Source organism: Phycodurus eques, chromosome 4 (assembly GCF_024500275.1).
Source record: "Phycodurus eques isolate BA_2022a chromosome 4, UOR_Pequ_1.1, whole genome shotgun sequence".
Lineage (NCBI taxonomy): Eukaryota > Metazoa > Chordata > Actinopteri > Syngnathiformes > Syngnathidae > Phycodurus > Phycodurus eques.
This window is the reverse complement of record NC_084528.1, coordinates 21,398,951-21,426,613: the sequence shown is the minus strand read 5'-3', so window position 1 is coordinate 21,426,613 and position 27,663 is coordinate 21,398,951. Positions and strand designations below refer to the sequence as shown.

Below are 27,663 nucleotides of genomic sequence, written 5' to 3'. Positions count from 1 at the left end.
AGAACGTCCCTGAGTCGCAGAGGAAATACTCAGCATTGCTTCCAGTCACACTCGGTCACATAATGAGGCCTTTTAGCACCTCATTACCATTATGCGCTCACACAGATTCATCTCCCTTTAGCATGGATGAAATGTGTTGCTCGCCAAGAACTTCAAGGGAGACATATTATGGCTTTATTACACCATTTAAAACACTTCCTTGGCATTGTGATGACAGATGTTTGACTTTTGTTTGTCATAATACCCCTAAGATCAAGAATTATAGTTCACCCCATTTCTCGTCTGGCTAAAATTAGCCTCTTTTAAGGGGTCTAAGTGAGCGACTGTATTCCCCACCACATTCACTGCTGGACCAATGGCGAGTTTTGCTTTTGTTGGCATGATGACCAAGGGTGGAGCCCCGACTACAGCCGCATCTACTTGCGAGAGATGAGCCCAAATTGGAAAAAAAAAAGTGAGGGCACATTCAGACAACAAAAGCATTTTCACTTAAGGAGGAAGCACTTCATGCACTACGCTGTGTGTATGTAGTGCACGGCAAACTCAAATATACCACACCACGTCAACAACTTCACCTAGCCATATGTGCCGCTTATCAGAACCTAAAACTGTTGATGTGGGTGCCTTCTGCATGATAATTTTTCAGAAGTGTTGTCACTTGAAAATGGCTCTGGATCTTCGCTGAGCTACCAAGTCACAACTTTACCAAGCAATCAAGTATGTGCCACTTGTAGGACGCTAGCGCTGTTAGCTAACGCTAATCTGTGAATCCAACAAAACAATGCAGCTCTGCACACCTTTTTGTGATGATGTCATAGCAGGGGGGTTGCACCTGTTTCTACATGATAGTACCTTTGCATGATAGTGTTTCAGACAGTACACAGTAGTTGCTTGAAAGTAGCTCTGGATCTTAGCACAAGTCGTAGGAGGAGAAACTCTATATGGAAGGACGATATTATGAACAGTAATTCAGGGCTGTACACTAACTTTTGCACTAGTGGCACTGGTGCGACTAACTTTTTCAGTTTGTTTGCACCGTTCTTGAGGAGGCACAGCATGACCATGGCATCCTATGGTTTTGTATTAAATAAACAGTAAGAGTGACAATACATTTGCAAAATATTTTACTATGAACAAAATGTTTGTCTGTAACAAGTAGTGGCAGACAAAACAGGTCAATTCATAAAAAAATAAACATTAAAAAAAGACAAAACAAAACAAAGGCTTTTATTTAATCATTTGTTCGACTTAGAGGGAATGCAGCCCTATGGGGGGCACAAGCCAGTGCAAGCTGTAGGCTGGTCCCAAGCCCGGATAAATGCAGAGGGTTGCGTCAGGAAACGCATCCGGCTTAAACCTTTGCCAAACAAATATGAGCGTTCATCCAAAGAATTCCATAACAGATCGGTCGTGGCCCGGGTTAACAACGTCCGCCACCGGCGCTGTCAACCTGCAGCTGAAAATTCAGCTACTGTGGGTCAAAGTCGAAGAAGAAGAGGTGGAAAGCGGGTTCTTCGGCAGAAAGAAACGAGGAACGCACAGAGCCTAGAACTGAATGTAGACTTTGAATGTTGGGACTATGACAGGAAAATCTCAGGAGTTCGTTGACATGATTATTAGGAGAAAGGTTGATATATTGTGTGTCACACTATTATGCAATGTATTTACTAGCAATAACAAAAATTTTTAAATGTACTGATTTAAAATTCATAGCCCCAAACAGAACATGGATAAATCATTACTACTGCAATTAATGCACTTCATTTTAATTATAGTTTGTTTTCCTAGACAATCCTCTTTAATAGAGTCTGGGCTTTTTAACTTTGAACATATCATGCTATAAACATAATCTCTCTCTATCGCTCTCTCTCTCTCTCTCTCTCTCGCTCATTCTCACTCTCTCTCTCTCTCTCTCTCTCTCTCTCTCTCTCAGGAGCATACAGGAGGAGAGACTGCAGTGTAAAAAAATTGACTTTCCACCATTAAAACTGCGACAAGATGAAATTTTTAATCGCACAAGCTGAAAAAAAGGTCACATAGTCAACCAATTTGGTCGCAGTCTCAAGCCCGGGTAATTGAGCCACACTGTTTCGTAAAAGTGGGACGGAAGTGCAGAAGGGCTCGGTTACAGACACATTTTCAGAAATAGGACGATAAAAGATTTATTTTACACCTTATGTTTTGATTCTAGCTGAAATTAGCCTGTTTTGAGGGAGCTGTCCGGTCTCACTCACCAGTGTAGCGCATCTGTGTATGTGGCGCATGCAGTAGACACCTCACCACACACAAATACCCTCCTACAACTGAATTTAACATTTATTTGGCCTTTAAAGTTTTTCAGACAGTGTAGTCTGGATGACGTTTGAAAGTTGCAGATCTTCACCCAGTTTAGCTGCCAAGTCATGAGTCGTATTATGTAAATTGGCCAAATTATGACATTTCAATTCAGAACAGTTCACTCACAGGCATTTTCAAAAACAGGCAAATAACAAAAGATGTCCTTGGTTGTTTAATTTTGTCCTTAATGGGTGGGCAGGCCTTCCAACTATTTGTATCCAAACCATTAGAAAGTAAACTTTCCATAATATGCCCCCTTTAAAACAATGAAAAGCCAACCTACCTATGACCCGCGCTACCAGGCACAGGACGACAGTGACGGTGACGAAGGTCCAGTTCCAGTTGTGCTTGCCATCCACGGTGGCCACGCCAAGGAAGATGAAGATGAGTGTCTCGCTCACGCTGCTCCACATCTTCAGGAAGTACTTGATGGTTGTGTGCGACTTGTGGGAGATGTTGGCCTCCACATATGGCCGCATCACCGCCCCACACGCAATCAACCTGGAGGTAGCAGAGTGTCATGAAAAAAATATTTTCTGAGGGCAGCAAGAAAAGGGCAGCAAGAAAACTGAGCACTGCAGCAAAGTGGAGACTGCAGAGTATCATACTGCCGAATCCAGAGTTAAGGCACAGCTCAGCTAAGGTCAGGATATGTGCTTATTTTTGTCATTTCTAGCTATGTATCCTCGAGAAGCAGAAAGTGGAGCAGTGCTTTAAAGTGGAGACTATGGAGTATAACAATGCCATATTGTGTAAAACCAATGGTATGTGGGGATTGCTATGCTCCACTGGGGTGTATTAAGAAGCATTATGGTGAATTCCAATTCAATTCCTAAGGGAGCTAAGTGGAAATACCTTTCTAGTATGTATTTATCTATATTCCTCTCGTGGCTGTCCTCTAATTTACCTACAGGAGGGGAACACCTCCTGCCGCTATAATAAATACATGTTGTCCCGAGGGCTCTGGTTACCCATCTCGAGTTCCACAACATGCTATTTCGCAAGCCCGTTCTCGTCTGCTGCTAACCACTTCTCTGTTTGAGTCTACCGTTGTACTATGTCAAAAGAATAAAAGCCATCAAAGCATCCTCTAATACACCTCTACAGCTGCTCGCCTTCATTTGAGCGCAGGAAAGAAAGCAGAGGATTTACGTTGATAACTTGTCCCATTCTAAACAGATGAAAACACTGTGAGAAATCCAGGTGGTGCAATAGGGATGAGAGGCTAAGAATGCCCTTGGAGCAGAGTATCAAGCATTGGCCGTGACATCCCGGGGGAGACTGTCTATCATACCTACACCTTCCTGCTTCTGACTAAATCCTCCAGCCTTAGAAGGCTCGAGTTATATTGCGGGTGCAATAGACCCGTTTTAAATGGGGACATTCATAGACACACATGTTCCTATTGCTCAGCTTTTATTTTGTTATTGGGTATTTTATTCATACGGTTTGTACACCTTCATGATTTGTCTCCTTAGGTCCCTTGAAAGGCACTGGATGACTCAAACTTATTATTATTACTGATTTTTAAGTCAGCGGTTCAATTTGACCGTGAACAAAAGTGGTGTCATTAATTTGTCAACATCTCTCCATAAAAATAAATGTAAAAATGTCATGTATAATGTATTTTATTTCATTTTATGTCACTATGCGTTTTAAAATGAAAAATTTGTGAACATGACTCGTGAGAGGTGAAGAACAAGAGTAATTGAGTTAATAATAAAATGAACAATATTTATTGACTCCCTCCCACCACACCCCGTCTCCGTTTCTGTTTGCGTCATTAAAAACAACCCGGGTCAAATTGACCCACGGTTTAAATAGGCCTCTGGGTTGAAATTGATTCACTCTAAACATGGAGACTCACAGATACACAAGTCGTGTTCTTGTTTTTTGTTTTGTCATTTTGTTCATACAAATACTCATGAGACTTGATGTTAAGTCAGTGGGTCAATTTGACCCTGAGCAGAAGATTGTTACTTTAGCAACACCACTCCCAAAAAATGCAAAAATAAAAACACTGAATAAAATACAATAAATACATAGTACTATTTTTGAAGTGGGCATGTTTAATGTATATCAAAAACATTTAAAATGTTTTTGTTTTTGAAAATGTGTCAATTATCCTTGCTGAAACAAAATCTGTATGAGTTAAAAAACAAACACTATTGCACAAGTTGTTACTTATTGGAGATAGTAAGTGGACGGATGTGGAGTAAGTAATCAAGTTGATGAGATATACTGTAAACAATGTTTTTCGCATTTCACAAGTATGTGCTGCAAATGCAACCTACATGAAGTAACTCACGCAGGGTCCAGCAGTGCACCAATGGCATGAACACAGTTGCCAAAACATTAGGCAATATTAAAGGGATCATATGTCAAACTGGATTTCTTTTTAACAGACGCCACACTTACGCCATGATGCCCGACAGGTGGAACATCTCGGCCGACAGGTAAGCCATATAGCTGTACACGAAGACAAAGAGCGGCTCGATGACACGCGTGTGCGAGGTGAAGCGTGAGGTGAAGGCCGCCAGGATGCCATATATGGCGCCCACCAGTATGCCACCCAGCGCCACCACGAAGAAAGAGATGACACCCAGCACCCCGTCTAGCACCGTCACTGTGCCCACGCCAGAGTACTCCTCGAAAAGGTGGTACAGCACCTACAAGGCAAGAATGAAAATAGTTTGCATCTCTAAATATTTTTGAAGGATGGATGATGCTGTATTTCCTTCTATGTTAGGGATGCCACTCTAATTGTGCAGTGAAACTGAGATTGTATCCTGAGATTGACAGGTTTGCGAGCATCAAATTGGCAATACGACAAGATTTCCCAAAAATGACAATCTGTCAAAATGCTGAGTCTGGTTGGAATGACCACGTCAACCTGAGTACTATGCAATAATTTTGAAAATTAGATGTTGGGGTCAGGAAAAATATTTTTTTTTTGTGTGGGGGGAAAAAACAAAAATCCTTTTTGGGGAACGTGTTTGTGTGATATGGCCTTGAGAAAATCTGGTAAAATAAACTTCTAATTTGAGTAAAACAGAATAGCGTCATTATTTTTTAACAAATCTCCTTGAACCCTTCTTTTTGTCAGCTACTCGGTAATCCCTTCTCCGATCGGCTGACAAGTTTCAGTTAAAAATATCCAATAAACTCGGATGGGCCGACGTTCCGAGGGGTTCTCCAAGTCCACACGTCAAAATGACTGATGTTTCAAACGTGACTTGCCCTAAAAACTTTACTTAAAAAGCGCAATCCTCTAGCTCCAGCCATTGTCTTAATGAAAGAGCAATGTGACGGCAAAAAGGTAAGCAGAGCTGCCTGCAATTGTTGCACCAATTAGCAAATAGCCTTGTCGTAAAACCGATTTACTCGAAACGTTCCGCAAAGTTGTCAACATCAATATTTATGTTTGGTGATGTGTCTGCTGCATGCACCACATACATTGATCCGCTAGAGTGTAATTTGGCAGTGGTGAAGTTCAGCCTCCATGAATGAAAATACAATCGATGATGTCATTGGGTGGGGCCCGCGTGCGCTTCACAGTTCGTACTCGCTTTTTTTTTTAGACATGGCTCAACAAGTATCCAACTTCTTGGCCTCACAATACAGGGGGCATGAGACAGAACCATCAAATAAAACCAAATGATTTCAACCAGGGTGTCAGACATGTTAAGACACCTAACTGTTTTCATTTGTGAAAAAACGCAAAACATAGCTCCTTTGAAAATACCCCAAAAGAGCTGCCAGATTATTTTACATTTCCTATTGGAAAATCAAGAAGTGCTTCAACTTTCCACTTTACTTTTGCCCTCTTGGAAAATTGGAACTCATGAGAAAAATCCAAAAGATGCATTGTTGACATCTACCACTATGAATTTTTGGGAAGGTTTGAAATAGAATTATTTTGAACCCCACCTATTTGTGGTTTTTATTCACAAATACACCTACTCGCGTTTTTTATTTTTTTTTCCCCCTTTCCTTTCTGTGGAGCCTATCCTTAGCTTTTTCCACAAGATGGCCCTAAATCCCTTGGTAATCGGAAAGTAGGAAGTATGTTTAAGTGATACATTTTAACTCTTCTAGGCTCTTTATATGTCAGGGAGAAGCTAGATTTAACCAAAGTTGTTAGCAGAGGTTGCAGTCTTCACCCCATGTGTATGTTTTCACTGCTGAGTGTTTATTAAAAAGCTCAAGCTATCAAACGACGGCGGTCTCGTTTTTGCTTGACAGGTCATATGTTTACAGGTTGCGAAGGCGACATGCATGCGCACTACCAGTGCATTTTTTCGGAATTAAATACTCTGTAAGGTTAATTGTTGGAAAATGAGATTAAAACAATATGTTGTGGGATCAAAGTTTGGGCTATTATTTAGGGTTTAAACTATTTGTATCAGCAATTACCGGTACTTGCATTTTTTTCACTATTCGCAACGGGTCTTGGTCCCCCAAAAGGTGTGTTGTGGTCATCTATCACCATTAAAATCTGGTCCAAAAATGCTCTATGAAGGTTAGAAGTAGAAATAAGCCTTTATCGATTGAAATTACTCACCACAGTGACAGCGTCGTTGAGCAGTGATTCACCAAACACCAGGATGTGCAGCAGCTCGTTGATGTGTATCTCCTCAAAGACGGCCAGCACAGCCACGGGATCCACGGCCGAGATGATGGAGCCAAACAGCAGACAGGGCAGCAGCTCCAGCGAGTGCAGGTCCGATGGATTGTTGGGCTGGATCTGGCACACGGCATACAGCAGACCGCCGATAAAGAAGGCGTTCCATAGCGTGCCCACCACAGCAAACATCAAGATGGTGCCCAGGTTCTCCATGAAGGGGCGGATGGGCAGGAAGTAGCCGGCATCCAGGATGATGGGCGGCAGCAGGCAGAAGAAGAACAAGTTTGAGTCCAGCACTGGCGGCACCTTTTGGCCGGCCAGTTTGATAAGTCCGCCCACCAACAGGCCCACCAGAATAAGCAGGCAGCTTTCGGGCACGATCCCAGGGAGGCGAGGAATGAGGTGAAAACCTGAGGAGATTGGGAAAAGACAGCGGTGTTTGTATTTAGTACTGTATATTTCTAAATTGGTAGCAGTCGGACTAAATCTCTGGGACAAGTTAATCTTTGAAGGACCACTAGAAATTGCCAAAATGACCCTAAAACGGACGCTTCAAACCAAAATGGGAGCCTTTGTGTACCTTTTATGACATGGGTTATTGAAACTTTTCTGTGGGTCTGCTCATGATAGACAGGCCTACTGAAAGTCATGTTGCTGTGTGAAACTGGTTTCTGGGGCTGATTTAAAAAAATTTAAAAATCAGTTTTTTGTTTTATGGTAAGTTGTCAAACTTTGTAATACTCTGCCATTCGCAATGACAAAAACTAATTATTGGCAAGATAGCATTCTCCATCTGTGTAGTAAGATTATTTCAAATTTGGTAGTAATGGGACAAAAAGCTTTTCTTTCAAGGACCTCCTGAAATGGCCAAAATGAACCTAAAATTCAAACCAAAATGGAAGACTTCCTGTGTGTTTTATGGTATGGATTCTTGAAACTTTTTTTGTAGGTCTAACAAATGCAAAAATTCAAAAGGGGGCTACTGAGCGAGGGGGGTTGATGCGCACAAACCCTAAAAAGTGGTAAATGTTTACCAGCATGAACAGACCTGCAAAATTTGTTTTTGAGTAGTATTGGAAAGCCCTCAAAAAGGCCATTTAGTTTTCTCGGTGGAAGCCCATGGGAACTAATGAATGTGATTTCCACATGTACACAGGTAGTTGTAAAACACAACATTAATTTACACTAGTTGAAAATGTATTCACAGGTTGTCAAAGGCTTGATTAAGTAACAGGTGGTGCTGTAACGCTGCAACTGTCAAGCCATTGCAGAAACTCAGAAAAGCGGAATAAAAAAAAAATCTGTGCAAAAGGTGGAGTTAATAAGCATGGTATAATAGCAAAATTGACTCACTTCACAATATAATGCTTAAATTAACACATTCACTGCCACTGACGGCTTTAGAAGTCAAATATCCTTGTTAACTGGGAAGGCTGGCAGTGAATGAGTTAGAATGGAGCACCTCTCAAGTCGTACAAATCAGAATTCACCCAAAAATAGGTCCTCAGAAGTCACAACGTCTGAGACTTTAGGGTACCGCCTCAAAGAATTGAAGGTGCTTTTTCTTTGGCTTTATGTGACACTTATTCCAAAAGTAACGGCAGCCTCAAAACAAAGTCTATTAAACAAATAAGAACATGAGAAAGACAAAGCTAGGAGCAACAGTCATTTCTTATTACAGTTATGGGAGAGTTGTTTGTTGTTACAGTTGTCATGAATGTTTTTTCCCCCTTTTCTTTGTATTTTGTTGCGCTTTTCATGACGTGCTTCAACAGGCTTTAAAAAAAGTGAGAAATTAAAAATAAAATACTGAATGCGAGTAGTTACGCCAGGTAGTAAGTAGTATTGAGGACAAAAGGGTATTTTGTCTCTGGCACTGCGTCCGTGCATGTGCCACATACACAGATCCACTACAAATCGACACGTGTAAGTCAGTGACTTGGTGAAGAAATGCTACTGGGTCCACGAGTTAATCTTTATTTTTTATTTTGCCCTCGTTCGGTCATCAGTAGTGGCTCGTTTGCATGACATGGAATGGTTTTACCCATAAAAAGTATATTTATTATTATTTTAAGTTAATGTAACATTATACACAGTTTCATTGTTAGCACTGCACTTAGGAAAGTAAAATAAATTTACTTGAATAGTGGTTTTATTATAATCAATTGCACATAAGTTAAATAAAAATGTACCTAAATACAGTAAATTTGAAAACAAACAGTTCTTAAAGATTACATGGAAATGCATTGTATTAGAAAGCTAAATACAACCCAATTGTACTTGAGCAGTAATTCTGTCACACACCACTAGAGGGGAGACCACACTGAGAATCATTGCCCTAAGACATTAATATCAAGTAATTCTTTGAAAATTAGAATTACAAATGTGTGTGCATTTCCTTACACTACGATTTCAAACCAACCAATGTTGTGAAGAGTCATTGCTTGCAGGAACAGGCAAACACTTTGTGCTCCCCTTTCACGTGGCTCAAAGCTTTATAACATGCCCTGCTCGGCAAGCCCAAGGTTGTCAAGAGGAGATGAAGCGTGTGACACATTGTGACACTATCACTTTATGAAAACTGATTCCAAAACATGTTTCATTGACAAACCTGACAAAGCGGCGTGACAACTCGATGATTTAGATTTCTAAAATGAAGTGAGAGAAAGGAAAGGAAAATATCCAAATCTTCTCCTCATTCCAAACAAATTCAATTTTGACTGCGTTCCAAGTAATGAAATAATCTTTTATCTGGTGGTTGTCAGGGTCATATTTTACATACCATATGGCACAGCCGACACATTTGCTTATCGTTTTATGAATAATGAATAATAATTTTAGGTTTCACACGTCTTTTTTTTCATATTATTAACACTGCAGTTTAGCCGCCAACTTTAGAGTGAAGAAAATAGTGGCGTTAATAACACTCCCCTGAAACTCGAGCTTACATTTGCATTGTTTTGATAGCTAGCCCCGCCCTGCTGCTGTTCAATCATCTTTAGCTAGCAGCTTGTTTTACTTGACGGTTGATTTGTTTGTGCGAGCAAGCGAGGTAGTGTTTTACGTCACATGGATTGGGCCCAATTCCTGCTGAGCTTGCTCGTCTCGTCACTTTGCAGCAATGGCTTTCCATTTGTTGACTTTCCCAAACGGTGTTAAACCTATTTTTATAGGTACTCTTATCGCGATCATAAAACCTTGAGTGATAGTACATGCTCATGGGGTGGTCATCCGATATAGCTGATTGTCCGATCCAATGAAGCACTTTTTTTGAAGTCATATGCACCCATATTACTGTACAGTAAAAAAAATATATTTTTTGTAGCTTTTTTTCGCTGGCCTAAAACGCTGAGTACAGTATGAAATTTTTGTGAAACACAAAAAGCTTGAAAATGTTTGAAAGTTACACATTTAACCAAACTTATCATGCCCGTGTGCTTGGTCATGGTGACATTGTTGACGCACAGTACTCATCATAGGCGAATTGCTTTTATGAGCCGCGAGGAATTAGTGTGGTTCCTAGTTCCAAATCAGTTGCCAAAGGCAAGCGGCTTGACAAAAACAAAAATGTTACTGTACCAAGAATAGCATGTTCCGGACTCCAGAGACTTGTTTTGTATTCCTCAGAGTTAACACTGCCGCCATGTCACTGTCTCTCTGCCAGTGCTCTACGTACAAGAGACAATAGATATAGCCATCAACCATGGCCGCCACGTCAATGCACCACATTCAACATGGCCGCCACATAGGCAGGGGAGGCACCTCTTTTGGAATTTGATCTAATCATATTGTACACCTGTGACCCGGAAATACTTCAGTCTGATTCTCTGCCTGCGTTGCGCCACAGTGCCAGTAAATAACAGCAGCCAATTCTGGAACTAACAGACTTTGTCAACAGCAGTTTAAGTGACAAATAGAAACTATTTTCAGACACACTGTTCAGTCTCGACGGTCCGTTTTATCAGATATTCATTATATCAGGGTTGGTTTTATTGAGGTTTCACTGCATTTGTATCAGAATGCTTTATTCAAAACACTGCACGATCACACTGTTGATAATATGGAATTCATTCTGTTTTGTAATATTAGAATAGATCAATTATTTTGTTAATATAGTCAGCCAGCGCCCGAAGATAGCTGGGATAGGCTCCAGCAGCCCGCGACCCTAGTGAGGACAAGCAAGCGGTCAAATAAAATGGATGGATAGTCAGCCAGAGCAGCAAGGAATAGAAAGTTATCAATGTCCTTTCACCATCGTTGCTGTCATACTGTTCTGCGTGTTTTTACTGGCACATTAAGGACAAAAGTCATGTTTTTGTTTTAATTCCTCATTTTAAAAAACTTCATTCAAGCAACAAGCTTTGCGTCATGTTTTTGAGATTGTAGGTTGAAAGCTGTAGCTAGCTTCTAGTGTGGACTGAATGGGCGGCAACAATGGGGAAATGAAATAAGAGTATTTTGAGGGTAATAGCCTGTTTTGAACTCGTTCGGTTTTGGACCAGTGAACTTAGTTAAATTTTTTTAATTATGAGCTATGAACTGAAATAGTTTAATATCCTTTCAAACACATTTTACTCTTAAAAATAAATAGATAACCCATTATTTGCCTTAAAAAAATACAACCCAAGTGTGCGACATCATGCACTTGTGAAGAAGACTAACTTTCACGAACAACCCAAGCTATACTTAACTCCTCTCCAACGTTCAACACTTTTCTCTCAGATAGAGTGCATCTCTCAGAGATGTATCACTTGAGCATACTTCTTTGACACTAATTCCTATTTATAGTTTTCAGTTTCAGAAAGAGCAAAGAGCAAAATGGGCGAGCTTGTCAGCGAATAGGTAGGGATAGGAAAAAATGTGACGAGATAAATTGGGGAATAGTGACCCAAGAATATGCGGTGATTACTGTATAACAAAACCACAGTAAAGTAAATCTACTCACGCTTTTAACGAAGCCTGACAAACTAACAGAAAGGGAACGGGAGGTTGCTTACACAGCAATACTGTCACCCAGCGGTGTCTCACAGCCATTGCTCACCGTGAAAAAGGGGGTGCCAAAGCCCGTTCATCATTGCTTTCAGCTTTGATTCTCTTTATTTTCCAAATTTTGGGTTATGGGGGAAGGAAGGAAATTAGTTTCATATAGACACCATCACTCCAGTGCTAAAAGTTACACAATCAAACCACACAATGAGGAAACAGGACAACTGGAACCAACGCAAGAGAGGAACAAAGGACTTAAAAGAGAAAGCGACGTCAATCTCATAGTCAAAGTCTTTCCTAGACTATCGGCATCTACGTTACTGACTATTATTATTATGCAAAACGGTAGAATCACTCTGATTGTTCTGGACTCCTGTTTCAACACCAGGAGCTGCCACAATGTGGAAGCAGGCCTTAGCATGTTTCATTTTGTTCGAGTAGTGCACTCCCATCTTGCCTCAGTTGATTGAAGAAGTTATTGGCCAGTCAATTATATACACAATCGACTTAATTTCTATCAATCAATTAGTGGGATAATTGATTATTACCTACCTAACACGTATGCTTTTTTTTTTTACAGAACCATTTTTCATCATTTACTCCAAAAACATTTTGAGGCCAGATTTTTAGAAAAAAAAAAAATTTTTCTATATTTTTTGTAACGTATGTTTTCATTATAGGTTTTAAATGCAGAATATAAACAAAAAGGGGGGGGGGGAAGACAAATACCAAATGCTAACAAAAAATATATATACTGCACGTGGTCCAGGGGTGATCCACAAGATAACGCAAATATGAATAATGCAAGACAAAATACCACACAAGGTGGTACATTAAATATTTATCAATAGTCAGTCAGCCTTGCTCCAGAACATGTATACATTTTACAACGTTGATAAAAGTGCCTTTGGGGGGCAGTTTCTGTGAAGCCAAAAATTGTGGTGAGATATGCCCTTGGATTATGATTCTAGGATTCCATTCAAGCATATATTCTCAATGAAAGCTAAATGACAAAATCAAGCCAATTTGTTGGGGAGTATCTTAAGAATGTACAATGTCCTTGTGATCCATATTAAGATAGTTCAGACCTTGGCTAGTGCCATTCTAGTTTTGGACAAGGACTACATTGCATCAATGCCCACATTACAAGTGCACTTCGTAGTACAGTGAGGCCAAGCAAGACATGAGGAATGGTTTAATGGGAATACAAGCAGTCTGAGGTCGGGGGAGGGAGCTGTTTATATTTACATCTCAGAGACAACGCTATTACTGTTCGAGCGTGCAAGCCCAACAATTCAATGTCTGTGGCGGGAACGCACAACTGGAATTTCCGAAATGAACATGTCAGTGGCCGAGGATTGTCTTTTCATAGTTCTTACACAGAGTGCACCGCCAACTGAGCAGACAGCTGCACTGAAAGACAGCCTTTGATAAGAGGAACTATATGTGTTTTCCTATGCAATCTGATGCGTGGTATGGGAATTACACAAGTAATCCCTAAAGCTATCATAAGCATGACTGTCTATTCTAAAGGTACTTCAACACTGATCTTTACTGGAGGCTAACCGGCATTTAGCTACAAATAACTCAATGTCAGCATCTATGGGGAACTGGCTCATTACATTAAAAGGTGACTGGTTGTCACGGCGACCAGCAAAACCCTTTCAGCACTTGGACCGGGTACCAAACCACAGTGACCAGACAAACTACAGATCCATCTGAGGAGTCGACTCAAACTCTGCTAAACAAGCAATTGAGTGTGGCGTAAGTGACATGCTCACCACATTAACTTCCTCCATCCATCCATTTTCTTAACCGCTTATCCTCACGAGGGTTGCAGGTGTGCTGGCGCCAATCTCAGCGGACATCGAGCGAGAGGCGGGGTAGTGGGGCTGTCGCTGGGCAACACAGACTTTCAACTCCCTCCAAAGATTTATCTGGGGTTGAGATCTGGAGACTGGCTAGGCCACTCCAGGACCTTGAAATGCTTCTTACGGAGCCACTCCCTTGTTGCCCAGGCAGTGTGTTTGGGATCATTGTCATGCTGAAAGAACCAGCGACGTTTCATCTTCAATGCCCTTGCTTATGGAAGGAGGTTTTCACTCAAAATCTCAAGATACATGGCCCCATTTATTCTTTCCTTTACACGGATCAGTCGTCCTGGTCCCTTTGCAGGAAAACAGCCCAAAAACATGATGTTTCCACCCCCAATGCTTCACAGTAGGTATGGTGTTCTTTGGATGCAACTCAGCATTCTTTCTCCTCCAAACATGACAAGTTGAGTTTTTACCAAAATGTTCTATTTTGGTTTCATCTGACCATATGACATTCTCCCAATCCTCTTCTGGATCATCCAAATGCTCCCTAGAAAACTTCAGACGGGCCTGGACATGTACTGGCTTAAGCAGGGGGACATGTCTGGCACTGCAGAATTTGAGTCCCTGGCGGTTTAGTGTGTTACTGATGGTTGCCTTTGTTACTTTGGTCCCAGCTCTCTGCACTCATTCACGATGTCACCGTGTGGTTCTGGGATTTTTGCTTACCGTTCTTGTGATCATTTTGACCCGACGTGGTGAGATCTTGCGTGGAGCCCTAGATCGAGGGAGATTATCAGTGTATGTCTTCCATTTTCTAATAATTGCTCCCACAGTTGATTTCTTCATACCAAGCTGCTTACCTATTGTAGACTGAGTTTTCCCAGCCTGGTGCAGGTCTAAAATTTTGTTTCTGGTGTCCTTTGACAGATCTTTGGTATTGGCCATAGTGGAGTTTGGAGTGTGACTATTTGAGGTTGTGGACAGGTGTCTTTTATGCTGATAACGAGTTCAAACAGGTGTCATTAATACAGGCAACGAGTGGAGTGGAGTGAATCTCCAATTCAGGGAAGCTCCTTTTATACCCAATAATGGCACCCACTTGTTCCCAATTAGCTTGTTCACCTGTGGGATGTTCCAAACAAGTCTTCTTAAACACCTAACCTATAATTCCATTACAATAAGATGGCAATTTTTTGACTTGAGTTCGTCGTCACTTTAAACCGCATACACTCCTTGAAGTCTCAGCGCCCTTTGCACAATGGTCATTGCACCGGACTATTGGAATATTAGTCATTCGAACTGCTCTAAGTGCTAGAGGACTCTTCATCTTTTTGCACAATTGTTTTTTGTCAATGTCTTTATGTCTCCAAAGTGTTCTGTAAATTGACTGTCTGTTGTACTAGAGCGGCTCCAACTACCGGAGACAAATTCCTTGTGTGTTTTGGACATACTTGGCAAATAAAGATGATTCTGATTCTGATTTGATGAGCATTCCTCAATTTTCTCAGTCTTTTTTGCCACCTGTCCCAGCTTTTTGGGAACGTGTTGCAGCCATACAATTCTAAGTTAATGATTATTTGCTATAAACAATAGTTAATCAGTTTGAACATTAAATAGCTTTTCTTTGTAGTGTATTCAATTAAATATAGGTTGAATATGATTTGCAAATCATTGTATTCTGTTTTTATTTATGTTTAACACAACGTCTCAACTTCATTGGAATTGGGGTTTTAGATGATTCGACCATAATCAAATAGGAGAATAAATTCTAAAAAGACTCGATAGTGACAGCCCTAGATGGATCTAATGGTGGTCTAAAAGCTTCACACAGTATCGGTATTGAATCTTTGTTAAAGCAATTGAAAAACAATCTCAGTCTTATTTACAGTAGCTGTTTTTGAAGTTTGTGGTTGAATGCTACGTTCGCTCATATCCTGTGCATCTCCTGGGGGCTAAGCCCCTCCTATCTATAAAACCAAGTGACGCCCTGCGCTGCAGTATATTATGTCTTTTTTCTGTTACGGGAGGGCATTTGGTGAATTTACTAATTCACAGCTGATGAGAGATTTAGGCTGTGCTTTAGCTAGAGTTAGCGGATGCCTTTTCAGATGAGCATGCATAGCACTTGTGCTTTTGTTTTACTTGACATATTTCACAAGTGACCGTCCTAATTTTCAGTAACAGATTTCCACACGCTTGAGGCACCGCTACTAGTTTGCTGCACGGACCGACCACCTGTTGCTTTATTTTGCTTTATGTGAGGTGTCCGTGATGTTAACGCCAGAACATGTGATTGACAATTAACTGACTCATTGTGGATTAATAAAGTCGATGCGTCGCTATCGATTCAACCCCCAAGCCTTACTATACAAGTGATATTCTGCACAAAATGAAAACTACAGTGGATTAATTAAAAAGGAAAACAAGCGTGAGTAAGGTGGAGGTTGCCTGTATCTAAACAAACGCAGTGAATAGTCAGTCCAAGCCAAATAAATCATTGTTTCGGGTTATTGAAAATGGGTCATTTGAAAGCACTTGTAAATTAAAACCAGACAGGGGCACTAAATCTCAATTGGAAACCTGCAGTGTAATTACAAGCCAATCTTTAGTCTCAGCTTTCTAGTATTAGCACATTGATCAGGGGGCTTTGTTTATTTAGCCTGTTACATGTGAAATATGATTCTCTTCTATAAAAGGAAACAAAAGATCTGCAAACAGAGCAAGTTAAGCCAAGAGGGAAGTTGTGCCAAGAGAAGAAAAAAAACAAGAATGTTGTGACGACACAGCTAGTCACCTCCCACTGTACGCAAAAGTTGAGTCACCGCTACTATAGGGAAATACTATAAGCACATTAGCACAATGAAATATATTGATAGCGACTAAAAACTGCATGTTTGAATACAAATTGTTTATTACTCATATTGAGGAAGTGATTGATGGGAAGGATCTTTATGACTTCAGTCAGAAGAGCAAATTGGCACACACACTTGTCAGGACAAAGTGAACTTTTCCCTGCAAAATCCATGAAAACAAACAACTGGGAGTGGCCTCACAACATGCATTTTAGCTGCTTTTAAAAGAAATATGGACTATTAAAAATGTTTTTAAAAAAAGTACATTGCATAATGTTTTTGTTATAGCCATTAGGCACGTATTTTAACAGCAGGCACCCCGAGGATTGCTAGTAACAGATCTCATTGATTTAAGTCTACGTGTTCTGATGTTGCTGAATTTCAAAGTCTTGCAGTGTGATCTTGGAAAATGAAGACAAAGAGGCTCACGATGCCTGATGGAAAGATATTCCTCTGAGTGTTATTAAGTATAATGAACTAGTACCAAGTTACTTTGGCAAGGGAGACGTCAAAGCCCTGAGTCATGATGCAAAAAATGGGCCTCAATAGAGTGGCATTGAAAGCCCACTGTAATGGTAGAATTAAAAGCGACGGGTATGCGTATTTGGAAGTCACTATGTGAATATGACGGCAGTAGTATTTTGAGTCATGCAATTCTAAACGCAAAGATGTACAGCTACAACCATTATCAAAACAGTAGTTCCACATGCAAAACACAACGATATCTATACATCTACAGAGCTCTAACTGCCGAGGTGTCAGTATATCCCACAAGTCCTGTACCTACCTTCAAATCAGCGAGCATCAAAAGAATGTCTCTGTGCTTTTGTGGAGCTTAGACCAAACCTTATCGTGGCCTTTTAAGAGACTAAAGAATAATGTACCCCAGGCTAAACATAAACATCCAGCATAAACATACGCATTGTCACTTGGAATCAAAGCATCCATCCATCCATCCATTCATTTTCTACCGCTTATCCGAGGTCGGGTCGCGGGGCAGTAGCTTTAGCAGGGAGGCCCAGACTTCCCTCTCCCTAAGCCACTTCATCCAGCTCTTACGGGGGGATCCCGAGGCCTTCCCAGGTCAGCCGAAAGACGTAGTCTCTCCAGCGCGTCCTGGGTCGTCCCCGGGGTCTCCTCCCGGTGGGACTGTTGTTGACCAATACTGGCCACTCATGCCAGAGTAGTATCTGCTCCATTTGCACACTGATTGAGGAGTATCTGCAACATTTGCACAACCAACATTGTCCCAGATTATCGCACTACTCGTCACTTTAAACCGCATACACTCCAAGTCTCGGCGCCCTTTGCACAATGGTCATTGCACCGGACTATTGCAATATTAGTCATTCGAACTGTTCTAAGTGCTAGAGGACTCCTTTTTCGGCATCTTTTTGCACAATTGTCAAAAAAAAAAAAAAAAAGTACCGGCATTACCAGATAACTAGCTTTACTGCTCAGTGACTGTTTTTTTTTTTTTTTTGTCAATGTCTTTATGTCTCAAAAGTGTTCTCTGTCAATTGACTGTCTGTTGTCGTACTAGATCGGCTCCAACTACCGGAGACAAATTCCTTGTGTGTTTTTTGGACATACTTGGCAAATAAAGATGATTCTGATTCTGAACACCTCATCGGGGAAGCGTCCGGGAGGCATCCGAATCAGATGCCCCAGCCACCTCATCTGGCTCCTCTCAATGAGGAGGAGCAGCGGATCTACTCTGAGAACCTCCCGGATGACCGAGCTTCTCACCCTATCTCTAAGGGAGAGCCCGGACACTCTGCGGAGGAAACTCATTTTGGCCGCTTGTATCCGGGATCGTGTTCTTTCGGTCCTACAGCTCGTGACCATAGGTGAGGGTAGGAACATAGATCGGTAAATGGAGAGCTTCGCCTTTCGGCTTAGCTACTTCTTTACCACAACGGACCGATACAAAGTCCGCATCACTGCAAACGCTGCACTGATCCGCCTGTCAATCACCCGTTCCATTCTTCCCTCACTCGTGAACAAGACCCCAAGATACTTGAACTCCTCCACTTGGGGTATGATCTCATCCCCGACCTGGAGAGGGCACGCCACCCTTTTCCGACTGAGAACCATGGTCTCAGATTTGGAGGTGCTGATTCTCATCCCAGCCGCCTCACACTCGGCTGCGAACTGCTCCAGTGAGAGTTGGAGCTCATGGCTTGATGAAGCCAACAGAACTACATCATCTGAAAAAAAGCAGAGATGCAATATTGAGGCCACCAAACTGGACCCCCTCTATGCCTCGGCTGCGCCTTGAAATTCTGCCCATAAAGGTTATGAACAGAATCGGTGAGAAAGGGCAGCCTTGGCGGAGTCCAAGCCTCATCGGAAACTTACTGCCAGATATGCGGACCAAACTCAGAATGTGAGTGTGAATGGTTGTCCAATCAAAGGTGTACCCCACCTCTCGTCCAAAGTCAACTGGTATACTGACTGAAGCTCCAAACTAATGAGGTTAAGCAATTTAGAAAACTGATGGCTAAATGATTCACTGTTCTTGCAGTTGATCTCATCTCCTATTGAATACAAATGCTTTGAATGGTTAGCCTAGCCCACATAACTAACCCAAGCAGAAACCACTAAGTAATACTGCTAAGCAAAATGTTGATAATACAAGCGCACACAAAGAACCTCACAATGCAAACAATGAAATGATACACGGTGGTGGAGTCCTTGTGGACAACACAGAGTAGTCCCCACTGGATAAAGAAACTCATTAACCACACTGCTTCCAGCATTAGCGCTATCAGTGCTGGATTTAGGAATTAAACATTAAGTAACAAATTTTAATTTATGGCTGCCTAACAAAGACAAGACTATGCAAGCTCACCGGGAAAAAAAAACCTTTGGGAATTTTCCTAAAACCCTCCAGGAATCTCAGTCGGCGGCCAAAACGAAGCTGAGGGCTGACAGATGACACATTGTTTCATCTCTCCTGCATGACTCAAACACTGGCCTTCATTTGACATGGGCTATAGAGCACAACACAGGAGACTGAATAAGTTGCAGTGTACAACAACACACATGAAGGAACGGTCTCAAGTGTCTCTTGGTAAGTGTAGAACGTAGGTGGTCACATTCCCCAACTTCACTCGTCATTCCTGGCTGCTGCTTGTTAATGACCGCCACGCTAGTGTCCTTGGCCCTCACTCCCTCCTGGGAGCCTTCAAGCAGCGAGGTTATTACAACCAACCAAAGGGTAACGGCTCATCCATTAAGCAATGCACTGCACAGAAGGTCAGGAGCCATGTCTGGTTGCTAGGTGATTAATTGCACACTACTGGCAGGCTGAATCGCCTTGGAAGCTCAACACATACACAGACTCTTTGGTGATGCAAACAATAAACGCATTTTCTGGACATGAACACATCTTTGAACATGACCAACCACATGTCAAAGAATAGCTCTAAATGTCAGAGTAGCCCTGACTATGACCGACCATGTGTCAAAGAGTAGCACTGAATCTCAAGGAGCTCTGAATATGACCAACAAAGACTACGTGTCAAAATATAACTCTGAAGATGATCGACCATGTGTCCAAGAGTAGCTCTAAACATGACTATGTCAAAAAGTAGCACTGAACATGAATGAGTAATCTGTGTCAAAAAGCAGCTCTGAACACAACCGACCATATGTCAAAGAGTAGCTCTGAACACAACTGACCGTGTTAAAATGTAACCCCGAAGCTGACTAACCATGTGTCAAAGAGTAGCTCTGAACATGACTGTGTCAAAGAGTAGCTCTGGACAAGAACAACCATGACTCAAAGAGTACCTCTGATTTGGCATGTATTACAGTTGCTCTGAATATGACCGACTGAGCGTCAAAGAGCCTCTCTGAGCATGACCAACAGTGCCAAAGAGTAGCTTTGAATATGACATGACAGTGTGTCAAAGAGTAGCCCTAAACATGATCGACTGTGTCAAAAGAATAGCACTGAGTGTCACGGTACCTCTGACGACCAAAGACCATGTGTCAACGTGTAGCTCTGAACATGATTGACCATGTGTCAAATCTCATAACATGACCGACCATGATTCAAAGAGTACCTCTGAACATGACCAACCATGAGTCAAAGAGTAGCTCTGAACATGACCAACCATGTTTCAAAAAATAGCTCTGAACATGAACAAATGTGTCAAAGAGCATCTCTGAAAATGACCGGCTGTCTCAAAAAGATGGTTTGAACATGAAATGACCATGTTTCAAAGAGTAGCTCTGAACATGACCGACAAAGACCATCTGTGTAGCTCTATAAACAATTTGTAAAATAATAGCTCTGAGCCCGATCGACCGTGCTTCAAAGAGTAGCTCTGAACATGACCGACCGTGTGTCAAATATGTTTTGTTAAGGGGTGAGTTTTTGGTTGATAGGTACCATTTTGCTCCTGAAGTTGCAAAACAATGGCATTGGTTTGCATTGCAGAATAATGGCTAAACAGCTGGCATATTAATAGATGATGATCCCTGATACTACAGTAAACACTAAACACTCGGCATAAAACTGCAGCTATGGACTTTTGATAACAGCAGCATAAGAACACCATTCTAAGGACTTTTGATAGCAGCAGCATAAGAACACCATTCTAAACCTAAATAATGTAATCTCACTTCTAGACATTGTTTCATAAAAATAAAAAATAAAAAATAAAAAAATAAATAAAAAAGATTAATCTCAAATATAAGTAGCACATCTAAATCGACTTGCGCGTTGCCAAGGGTGAGGCTTTAAATGGTTAACCTGGAATCTTTCCCACATATGTTAAAGAGATAACAATGCTACAAAATATAGGATAACGATGATGGGTCTGCCAATAGTCATTTAACTTTGGACTCAACCACAACAGCAGTAATCATTTAACTTAGCGAGAGCTTCCGGGTCAAGGTCCTCTTACGCAAAACATTATTAGTCTTTGAGCTACAGTACGTTTATGTGAGTGGAAGCCAAGGGGGATATTCAGGGGTTTTTCCATAGGCCGTATGGAAGTGTTTTAAATATCTACCCCAGAAGGCAGTTCCACATAGCAACATGAAATTTGGTGGACATGTCTTTTTGGTAATTTCCAGGGCTCCTTCAAAGACAAACTTGCCCTAGAGATTTGGTATCATTGCTACTAAATTTTAACAATATACACTGGACGGATGGGTGATTTTCTGTCTTTGCATGTGGGCAGATGGTGGCGGCAAAGTTTGATGACATGCCATAAAACTACTGGCACAGGTGTGTGAGGGCCAATTCATCTTCAACTTGTCTGATATTATTCTTCCACACATTTTTAAAAGACAAAAGAACAAAAGGTGTGATTTGTCTGGGGTTTCCCAAACACATACTAGAAAATGTTTTACTTTTTCTTGTGAGCGATGCAAGAAGATCAAAGATGAGACCATGGGGAGGAGCAATAATGTTTCAATGATCATGTGTTCTTGCCTCAAAGCCCTTACCAAGCATCTAATCTGATTTCCACATTGATTTCTTTGATTTGTTGTTATCCTTGATCATACAGCACCTCCCCCCCTCCCCGTGGGTATATTTAAGTACTATCTGGGGATTTTGAATGAGAGCTGTATTGTATTGACCAGCAGTTCATTTTTTTCGAGTCTAAAGCCTTTTTGGCTTGGCGATAGCATCTCAGCATTTAACATTCAAATTCTAGTGATGCTTGGAATACAAACCAGCCAAGATTCCACGTAATTATAATGTCAGCAGCTAAAAGCATAGTGTCATTATTAACATATAAATAAGACATTCTTAAGGTTAATTGTAACGTCCACATATAACAGAAAAGAAATATGTCAGACAAGAACAGAAGAAGGGTATTTTTCAAATGCTTTCAATGTTATCTGTATTCTGTTAGATATTTGATGTCATGATAGGGCATATTATATGGCCGGCGATAATGTTACTCATTAGTTGTGTACGTTTATTAATAATTTAAGACAAAAAAAGGAGGAGGTGGTCATTTAGATAATGTTCTGGTATCAACTGGATATGATTACAGCAAAACAGAGTGGCACAAAACTGAACAATACACACAGGCACTTTGATGATTTAGTATCTAAAGTTCTTTTGTGGCATTTGTCATACAATTGTAATTTACTGGAGCTGCAGCAAGTGGAAATGAGGTTAGCTAAAGAGATTGGGAATTATATATTATATCTGTTTATGTGCAGACAGACAGACAGGGGTGGCCAAGGAGATAAATGGACTGTGGATGGCGCATTCAAGCCACGTAAGAGATGAGGGGTCCATCAGGCGCCGACACGGGGACCTGGCCGAGCAGTGAAGCAGCCACATTCAATTACCTGCATCCCATTTTCCTGCCTTCCTGGGTTAATTGGAGGCTTACGGCCACCAGTCAGTCAGTCTACAGTCACACTGGTGTCTCTTCCAGCCTTCTGCGTCCACCATCTTGTCAACAACTATATGCCTTCTCTTTGGTTACTGTTATCTATGACATTACGGTGTTTGAATTTCATTTGAATCGAATACAGTCCGCTTACATTGCGGTCACACAGCGCAGTGGCCCGCCAGATCCAGCGGATGGGAGCGACTGAAAAAAGATTGGTGTGCGTGGTATTGTATTTGTAAAAATCGTATTGCACGCTACCGTCACCAACAGCCCGTGAGTGGAACAGCATCAGCATTTACATGAATGTGTTGTTTAATGGGGTGTTATGATATTCTACAAAAGTGCAGATGCAGAAGTTGGTTGCGCATATCCCGTATTTAGGATTAGGGATGAAACAGTTTACTTATAAAACTGAAAACAAATTCTAACAGTTAGCATTTTATATTGTTAATAGAGTCTCAGAGTAAACAGCTCTGTCGCCGGCTCGTCTTCAGACACTGTGACGCAGCGTGTTATTAGCAATAGCATAGTCAACTAACAGGATAAAGAGAGACATTATTGATATGCTTGAAATTCATCATATCAACAGGTGGGATATTAACAGATTAGACCCTTTCTTAAAGGATACGTCTTCAGTTTGGTATGCTAGTGTCTTGTTTTGTAATTGAGTTGTGCTTTAAAAGTGCTGGTGTGTTGTAGCCTGCTAGATTAATTTTTCCCAACCTTTATTTACCCAAGGCACATATTTTACACTTCAAAAAGCCCACAGCACACTACCATCAAAAATTCACAAAAAGTATGCTTAAAAAATCTCAATCTCAGATTTACTTAAGAGTGAAATCTTTACCTGTTTAGAGGAACAAAAAAGTTTTTATTCTGTTGTATGAATGACAACATGTGGATACACAGGTTTAATTGTACCTTCTGCCATCTAGTGGAAGAGCATTTAATTGTTCATGTTGTCATGATACGTTGCTGGTATAAATAGAAAAACAAACAATAATTTTCACATCAGTTAAGTGAAATTGGATAATTTCTCTTGGCACACACGATGACCTCTCATAGCACATTAAGGCTATGTTCACACTGCAGGTCAATTCCATTTTTGCCCAATGTGACATGTATCTGACTTTTTGATGTCAATGTAAACAGTACAATTTATTTATTTTTTCCAAGTCAGACGCAGGCCTCTTTTTGTATGTTGACATATGAGTACAGTCTGGATGCTCAGGTCGCACTCATCCGACCTATATGTCATGAAAAAGCCAAAAAAACTTCTAAATTGTTTGACAAAACAGACACTCATGACAAGCAAAGGCGGACAAAGGAGCAGAAAACAGTCAGTGGTGAAAAGAATATGGTTTAGAACTGATAAATGTATAGCCGGGGACCAGTCAGTTCAAGCACAAATCCTTGAAATTGCCACAATTGCGACCTACACGCGGGGCCATATTTAATTCCGTAAAAACACACCACCTCGTGTTTGTGTGCATGCACAATGTAACATTTTGTGCGTATGTGTGTCACTTCACAGAAACATTTCGTTCACAGTAGAAGTCACATTTGTTTTTTAATTTCAATGACTACATAAGAAGATCTGACTTGACTTTAAAAAATTGGGCATCAGGCCCTGCATTGTGAACGTAGCCTAAAGTCCCTCAGCAAACTGGTTTGGAATCACTGTGCTAGATTATCCAGTTAATTATTACAGTTATCAATAAATACTTGTTTTGCTCCATTTTGTTTATTTGTGTCGTTTATTCACTCACTAGGCCATAAAGCAAATCTGTTTACATTCTTGTGACCAACCAAGAGATCGACGTCACGTGCTCTGCTGTAACTTACAGTATTTACGGATCTTGCGTGCATTAAAATGTATTTTGGTTGCCATAGTTTACAATTGTTAACAAATGAAAAGTGCGTAGGCGTGTTACAGTGCTTAAGGTGCACATATCTGTGATTGTTTTGTTTACATTTCCTTGAGCAACTGTGATATTTTTGGTCACAATAATCGCAAAAGATATTTTCATATCGTTGCATCTCTATTTAGGACAATGACGGAAGGACCACGCGTAACTTTATTTGAGGCAAATTCTAGCGGACCTGAGGTAACAGTATTATTATTATTGTTACTGCTGTGATATTAAGTCAAACTGTTGCTCTCAGTCATCCCAAGACCGCATAAAGGCTGCTTAGTCATCACTCTGCTGAACTGTAAAAGCACAGAGGAGTCCTCTCCATGTCACCAGCAATCATCAATAAAGATTTTAACCTCTTGAGAGAACAACTGAACTCAGCAAATTCAATGAAGCTTAACAGTTTGGCCTTTTCCGTCAGTTTATCTGTCAAGTCCAATCTTGGCATCAGTAAACAAAGAGTTGCGACAGGCTTGTTATCTGAGTAACATTGCATTCAGCAAAGATGTGCTTTATCTGGGTGAATTATCAGCATTGTGCTGCTTCTGGATAAGCCATTCTACTCTCTTTCCAGCATGTGATTGTGATTCAAACCGCAACCTAGACCGCATTGTCCTCAATTGGCGGACAACAGACCCAGACCATCAACCCTCGTAATACCCATCCATACATTTCCTATAGCTCTTGCCCTCAGCTGACGTGTGGTGAGAGATGCGGGCTACACCCTGGACTGGTCGCCGGCGAATTGCACGGAACATGTAGACAAACAAGCATCTACACTCACATTCACAGCTCCAACAATTTTGTCTTCAAAGCCCCTAACATGGATGTTTTTATTCAACTTTACGCCGATAATTAGCATTTTATGTGGATCGGCTTTAATGTCATAATTCGCCAATCATTGATCAGCTCCGCAAAAGACATTTACTCCGCGTCGCCATCGTGCACAGTATATTTGAAACCAAAAGCTAGTTTTATTTTTAGCCTTGTCGCGTATCTTCTGGCGTAGTCCTGTAAATATCTGACGGCCAATAAAGTTATTTTATAAAAAAAACAAAAAAAACACATTGGAAGTGTGGAACAGACAACACGTAATGCCCGCCGGATCAGACGACAAGACAAATTTGCCCTTTCAAGATTGCACGACGTCAGACTACTGCAATAAAATCTTGTATTCCAATACCACCACATCCCGTTTTTTAAGATCATTGGGCTTTATCTTGTCAACTCAAATGCGACAGGATACACTCGTTACCGTGGAGACGACAACAAGAGTGGAGTGCATCGACTTTGTATTATAAGGACAAAATGGGGAAAACCGTGTGTTGGTGGTCACCAGTGCTCAGGACAGGAGAGGACGTTCGTTTAAGGCTTGCTTGAGGCATGTTCACGTACTTTTAATATGATAGGGCTCGCAAGCAGGCAACAAAAACGTTATGTAGCCTAGCAAGCTAGTGCTAGCGCTAACGGTTGTACGTAAACATGCCGCCGTTCTGTCGAATCATCCTCTAAAGTTTCGGTGTGGGTGAAGTCCATCCGGCCATCCATTTTCCAAGCCGCTTATCCTCACAAGGATTGCGGAAGTGCTGGAGCCTATCCCAGCTATCTTTGGGCAGGAGGCGGGGTACACACTGAACTGGTTGCCAGCCAATCGCAGGGCACATTTAAACAACCAACCAGTCGCACTCACATTCACACCTACGGGCAATTTTGAGTATTCAATCAACCTACCATGCATGTTTTTTGGGATGTGGGAGGAAACCGTAGTGCCCGGAGAAAACCCATGCAGGCACGGGGAGAACATACAAACTCCACACAGGCGGGGCCGGGATTCGAAACCCGGTCCTCAGAACTGTGATGCAGATGCTCTAACCAGTCGACCACCGTGAGTGAAGTCATTTAATTCAAAATAAAGTAATTTAATTACAGTAAGTTAGCACCCATTATTTCTGTCATGTAATGTTGGTTTGACCTGACTGATTAGAATACACGATGTGACGAGAGCAGTGATTTCCAACCTTTATGGAACCAAGGAAAATATTTTACAAGTGAAAAATCTCACGGCACACCAACAAACAAAAATGTCACCAAAAGTGGACACATGAATTACTGTATTTACTTCCTGCCATCTAATAGAAGACCATTCATTTGTTCTGTCTGTCAGCATCCCTCACTGGCATAAATAGAGGAACAAAGATACATTATTTATTGTAAATATAATTTTTTTTAGCAATTAAGTACACAAGTATATACAGTAAATGAACAGGTCATTTAAATAGACACATTCCTCCATCTCGTGATCAGATCGGTTATCGTTTTTTTAAACTTGCTGATTCACTGGCCCCAAAAATCCTGATCGTGTAAAGCCTAGTTTTTATAACATGGGAGGAAGCTGGAATACCCAAAGAAAACCCATGCGAGCAAGGGGAGAACAAGAAAACTCCACTGAGGAAGCCCAGACCTGAGATTCAAACCCAGAACTGTGAGGCAGTTGTAATTTAACATGCGCACGTTTAGTGGAATTACGGCAGTATTAGCGATAGCTTTTGTTGTGCATCATAACTCATCCCACATGACACGGCTCGGCCAATTAAAACGCTGATTCAGCAGCTTTATAAAAGTCTATAAAGTTACCTGTTAACACAATGTCATCTTTTAACACATGAAGATGCTGAAAAAGTAGTTTAAGCTGTTCCATTAATTCAGTTCCTTTCTAAATGTGTTCCATATGAGCAGAAGTATTCACACTAACAC

At 41.1% G+C, this 27,663-nt stretch overlaps 1 protein-coding gene across 2 annotated transcripts in view; it reads right to left on the bottom strand.

The window, feature by feature from the left end:
* Positions 1-27,663, bottom strand: part of slc9a1a (solute carrier family 9 member A1a) — a 54,387-nt gene that overhangs the window by 22,496 nt on the left and 4,228 nt on the right. For both annotated transcript variants that reach the window (XM_061674629.1, XM_061674630.1), the window contains exons 2-4: positions 6,902-7,374; positions 4,756-5,006; positions 2,621-2,838 (exon numbers count right to left, since the gene is read on the bottom strand). In XM_061674629.1, the coding sequence (XP_061530613.1) occupies positions 2,621-2,838; positions 4,756-5,006; positions 6,902-7,374 (942 nt within the window). The remainder of the gene's footprint in view (positions 1-2,620; positions 2,839-4,755; positions 5,007-6,901; positions 7,375-27,663) is intronic.